Source organism: Triticum dicoccoides, chromosome 7A, assembly GCF_002162155.2.
Source record: "Triticum dicoccoides isolate Atlit2015 ecotype Zavitan chromosome 7A, WEW_v2.0, whole genome shotgun sequence".
NCBI lineage: Eukaryota > Viridiplantae > Streptophyta > Magnoliopsida > Poales > Poaceae > Triticum > Triticum dicoccoides.
Window position 1 is genome coordinate 193,077,812 of NC_041392.1, and position 5,945 is coordinate 193,083,756.

General features: G+C 43.2%; 1 protein-coding gene across 2 annotated transcripts; it reads right to left on the reverse strand.

The window, feature by feature from the left end:
• Positions 1–273: 273 nt before the first annotated feature.
• On the reverse strand, positions 274–5,928 carry LOC119327680. 2 transcript variants are annotated; one of them, XM_037600785.1, is made up of 4 exons: positions 5,798–5,928; positions 5,583–5,706; positions 4,953–5,100; positions 274–4,128 (listed from the first exon to the last, which is right to left on the reverse strand). In XM_037600785.1, the coding sequence occupies exon 4, from the start codon at positions 4,025–4,027 to the stop codon at positions 530–532; it is 3,498 nt and encodes a 1,165-aa protein (XP_037456682.1). In that variant the 5' UTR covers positions 4,028–4,128; positions 4,953–5,100; positions 5,583–5,706; positions 5,798–5,928; the 3' UTR covers positions 274–529. The 2 variants fall into 2 exon arrangements, with proteins under 2 accessions (XP_037456682.1, XP_037456681.1); XM_037600784.1 differs by having other exon boundaries at positions 4,953–5,103.
• Positions 5,929–5,945: the final 17 nt, after the last annotated feature.

The following is a 5,945-nucleotide window of genomic DNA, read 5'->3' on the forward strand; positions in this document are numbered from 1 at the left end:
GGTGTTGCCAGTATGTACTACTCTACTCCCTTTACGCACTAATAATATCAGAGAAGCGAAAAACATTGGCTGACGCTACAAAATAAGCCTGGTAGTCAAAGTTGTTTTAGATGAGAATATGGGATCATCCCACAAATGGATGAACAAAACAGCTCAAGCTGATGTTAGAAGAATATAAAGTGCAAGAATACTGAAGCCAGAAAGATGGAAGGCCACCTGCGGCTAATGTGGTACCATCTTTCATAGCGAATACAGCTCCAAATTCTCGCTCGTTACATGACTATAATGAAGACAATCATCAGTTCCTGCTTGTAGCTCCATTACATGATGATGTACCCAATATGCAGTTTTAGGCTCGAGCTCAAATTTCAAGTATGTTAAAATAATTACCGAGAACTGCAACAGGCAGCAACACCAGTGTTCAGGTCAAAACATGAAGAAAGATGCTAAAAGGAGACACACAAATTGTTTGCAGATAATATAGAAATATAGATTCTTAGATGAACAGGGTTCTTGTAAAAAGGGAGCATCAAACTTCAGGTCGTGCTGGTGTGTTTGCTCCTGAAACAGGTTCAGGACGTCTTGGGGAGTTAATCCCATTTCCCTCTCTTGGCTTCCGACATTTTGCAATTGCACTTGTCACAATAATTAGGAGCAGCAGGATTACTACAACGCCGCCAACTAGTGCATAGACATACACTGAAGTCCTCAATTTGCGGCAGCTTCCCGCAGCAAAAGCTGTCATCAGAGCCAACATATCCAGTATCATGATCAAGTGCAATATTCCAAGTGGCACAGCCTTCCTGATAGATTTACTCAGCAGAAGCATGATCACCACAATGGATGCCATGAATGCGAAAGAATTGAACCAGAAGAAGATCTTGTACCGTCGGTGATTAATATCACGAAGCACGGGATTGCCTGGTACATGGCCCTCATCATCAGACCAGAATCCACCAGGTGGGTTCAGACCAGCTTGGTATGCGATCGATGCTGCTAAAATTGCAAGAAGCATCAGATACTTGTGTCTCTTTTTAACTTTTTTTTCTTCGACAACTGAAGCTACTGGCCTCACGGGAGTGATTACTCGTTCACCCTCCGCATGAAAGAGAAGATCGTGTAGAAATACTAGACACTTAGCCAATGGTCTTCCTAGTGTGCCATGCATTGAAGAGAGCAGAACTTGAATCAGAAGTGACACTAGAACTGCCATAGCAATGATGCTCAGATATATGGACTGTTTAATATTTCTGCAACTTCCTGCAACATAGGCAATGAGGAGGCCAAGCAAGCCCGCCACCAAACACACTCGCAGTGCATAGGACTTGATTCCATACTCACAGGATTCCTTATTCACAAGTAATATTGTGACGACCACGGACGACACAAATGAAACTGAATTTGAGTAGTAGAACACATCATAGCGTTTTGGATGGGTATCATGAAGGATTGGATTGCCCGGAGTTCCCGTGGCATCCTTGTCATCAGACCAGACACCTCCTGGAGGGTTCATGCCAGCTTGGTATGTGACAGTCACAGCCAAAATAGCAATGGTCAATAGCAGATTACGCCGCCTTCCCAACTCCTTCTCAGTAGTATCACCCCCAGTCTGGTTGTCGCCTGATTGACGCGGCACTGAGCAAAAATGACTAACTGAGTGCTTTAGCATCTCTGCCACCTGCCTTCTCCATTCTGGAGGAATTATATGTACTGCTATCAAGACATGAATGAGAACATAAGCAAGTACACTGCATATGAGCGCTGATATGAAAATAGTCTTCTTTGCCTCCCTGCAGTTCCCCACAGCAAAAGCTCCGGTTAGGGAAAGTAGGACCACTATCATCTTTATTGGCAATGCACGCCGTTTGGTGACCTTGTTGCTCACCATCTTGTTCAAGAGCAAAGTGATCATGACAATGGATGCCACAAAGGCGATTGCATTGAGATAGAAGAATGCAATGAACCAGCGATGATGGGTGTCCTCAAGGATGCGATCAGCAGCTGAATGATGATCTTTACTTATTGACCAAAAGCCACCTGGTGGATTCAGGCCTGATTGGTATGCCAGAGATACTGCAAGAATGGCAAGAAGCAGCATACATGTGCGGGTCTTCTTCAGATGCTTCTCAGTTCGAATGTCATCAGCATTTTGATTGGGTACTTGATTGCTGTCAATATGTACATTCTCAGAATGTATAGGATGGTCATCACTGCAAAGAATCTCAGTACTAGGGTTATTATCTCCAACCAGATTGTTTTGTTCAGCAGAGTCCGCACTGCCAGTGGCTTCCACAGGTGCAGAGAGCCCTTCATCCACTATGTCACTACTAGTGTCTCCATCACTCTGCCTGACTGACATATTTTGCTCAACTGAAAGAGCAGTCATGTCAGGATCATCAGGTGAAGATTGCTTCCCCATACTTGCAACTTTCTGGTTAGCTGACATACCGCACATGCTATTTTCAGTTTGCTGGTGGCTTAGTAATGGGTACTCCATGTTAGACACAACATCCTTGACATGTTCTGGTCGTTGACAGTTCCCTGCAGGATGCTGTGAGCTGGACACGTCCTCCTCTATGTTTGCAACACACTGGACATCTGGAGACTGGCACTCCGGGTTGGACACAACGTCCTGAATATTTGTTGATTGCTGGCTGTTCCCTGATGGATGCTGTGTGTTAGGCACAGCCTCTTGAACATCTGAAATTTGACTTTTTTCTGCAGGTACATGCAACTCATGGAATTCACCCTGTCTGATATTTGAATGTTGCTCAGGGGTATTAACTTCTGCAGGTGCATCAGTTGAACAGGCTGGAGATTGATGATTCCTTGCCACAGAATTCCCCTGCTCTGCATTGATCGATCTGTGGTCACGAAAGTTCAACGAAAGTGCACGGCCCCATTTTTTCACATAACACAGGCTGCTTGATTTGACCTTTCGTAGCCAATTTGCTACAGGTCCCTGAACAAAGAATCCAACTAAAACTGCGAAGGATATCCAAACTATGAAGAAAATAGACACCACAAAGAATGATGTTGCTACCTCTCTACAGCATCCTGCAGCATACGCAGCAATTAGGCACAGTAGGTCCACTACCACACATACAATCACTGCTTTGGTCCTTATTCCATGTCCGCTCAGTTTTGGGCTCAGAATCAGTATGATTATGACCAAAGATGCCACGAAGGAAGTTGAATTGGAAATGATGAATATATTATAACGACCAAGGTAGTTAGTCCGGAGAACAGAAGTACCCGGATGATGCTTGTAAGGAGGAAAGGCCATATGCACCTTATTAGAACCATGGTCATTTTCAGCCCAAAAGCCGCCCGGTGGATTCAATCCTGCTTGGTATGTGATAGTAGCAGCAAAAATTACAAGCGTCAAAATGAACTTGCGAGCCTCCTCAACGGCTTTCTCTAGAGGGATGCTCTCTTGCCTGCCAAGGGAACTCCGTTGGTTTAGAACACTATTTATCATTGTCTGCAGATTCTGTTTCAATTCTCTTGGAATAAACCTTGTGGATACTAGGGTATGGATCCCAACATATATGATAACAGCAAGGACTAGAACCAAGATGTAAATGGATGACTTGAGTGTCCTGCAACTTCCAGCAGCATAAGCCCCCAGCAGGCTGAATAGGTCCAGTGTCATGGTCAATTGCATTGAATGGAGCCACATCCTCTGATTTGTCACACTCTTGCTGAGAAGCAAGATGATTAAGACAAGAGATGCAGCGAAGGCTGCTGCATTGCAGTAAAAGAACACCTCATATCGTCCAGAAAAGCCATCATGCATGACAGGGTCACCAGCATCATGGCCATCCTTGTTTAGTGTCCACGATCCCCCTGGTGGTGTTAATCCAGCATTGTATGTCACACCAACTGCTAGGACTCCAAGCAGTACCAAATATTTACGATATCCCCACAAGAGCTCAAAAGCATCATTGATCCTGGAGCTGGATTCATGGCCAGGGGGTAATAAATTTCCGCTGGGTACGACATTGGGTGTTTCACTGTCTGCCATGTGGTTGCTCTCTGACTGAAATTGCAAGTCTCAGGCTTTCAGTTGCTTTCTATTCCTCCATCTGGAGCATCGGGTAACAGTTTCTTGGATGGAGAAGATATCTGAAGGATTCAAAGATAATTCAAGGATGATTCTGAACAAGAAAAGGCAAAGAAGGTTGCTAGGAAGATGGACTTGGTGAAGTCTGTGTCCCAAAAGAAAACAACACAAAAGAGAGCGCGTCAAAGGCTAACTTGCCTGCTAGAGCCCAACAATATGAATTATTTTTTCAAACTGTGACCACCATACGAATTATTAGCTCATGTTCACAGACTTCTCCAGAAAAAAAAGGTAGTTAATGTTGTACTAAGTTGGCCCCAATCAACTATCAGAGTCTATACTGGGTTGGTGTTAAAAGACGAAAGCAGATTATCAGTTTATTAAAATCTTAAAAGGATCAACCCCGTTGTATATACTGTAACTAGATGAATTTCCTGTGTCTACATATTACAATACATATGTTCTTTTTTGAGCATAGAGTTCTATTGGTTATACAATTTTAGTGTTTATAGTTGGAAATTAATTGTGTTTCTCATCCAACAACAAGCTATCCATGTGCCAGAGCCATGAGTTGGTTGCGAGATCTTATGGGTTTCACCTCTAGCCTACCCCGACTTGTTTGGGACTAAAGGCTTTGTTGTTGTTGTATCCAACAACAACATCATATACATGATTGAACTTTACTGTCATAATCCGACCCCACCAAAATAAGTGATCTGGATATTTCCCTTTGTTTTTCTTCCAACTGCTATTACCACAAAACACACATAAGACAAGTAGTAATACTTGTTGGTGGAGACACTAACAGATTCTACAGGGTAACTAGTAAAATTAATTGCATTCAATGGTAAGTTACACGCATTTAAGAGAAAGTAAAATACTATACCTGGCATGGAAAGCATTGCAATGCTCAGTCACACGGGAAGGCTGCCCTCATTAGCCATAAACGGTTGCAAGTGAGCTTGTATCCAGAGCGATAACCAAAATAGTGGTCCAGATATTTCCCTTTGTTTTCTCTGAATACATGGATCTGACTGCTGTCACAAAAAAAAACACATATAAATAGGTGTTAGTTCGTTGGAGAACTAGCAGCTGCTTGTTTTTTTCTAGATAATGCCAGATTATGTTTGGTAACTAGTAAGACTAACTGCAAATAGGGAGGTTCAATAGGCGATGGAAATAATCAGTGGCGGACTTAAGATTGTAGTGTTGGGGGGGTGTCACACATTTCATCTGTAATGTATGAACAACATAACTTTAACACATCCGTTCAAATTTTGTGAAAAATACACTAGAAATTCTATAATTAATCTGGATATCATCATAAATTTAAAAAACAGTCACAAGACATGATTTAAAATTTAAAAACCTACTATTAAGTATATATAAGATAAATTACTTTACATTTTACTGAGGGGCTGCCATGACACCCATGGAACCCCCATTAGATCTGCCCCTGGAAACAATGCATCCATGTCTAAGAACCGAGCACAGGAAGAGAAACTGAGAATCGTACCTGAAAGGGGAAAGCGGCGATGCAATGCTCCTCACATAGACATAGTCACACGGAATGAGCTACGCGCCTAGCCGAGGTTGCAGGTTTGAGCATGTACCCAGATCAGGGTAACTAGTAAGACTAACTGCAAGCGGAGAAATGACAGAAAATTGGCAATGGAACTTATGTATCCATGTCGAAGAGCCGAGCAGAGGAAGAGAGGGTGAGAATCGTACCTGAAATGGGGAAGCTTCGCAATGCTCAGTTGCTCGCTTGGAATGGCTGCCCTGTTAGCCTAGCTGAGGCTGCGGCTTTGAGCTTGTATCCAGAGCGACGGCTGCTGCTCAGACTAGTGAGGGACACCTTGTGTGCTTCAAAGACAGC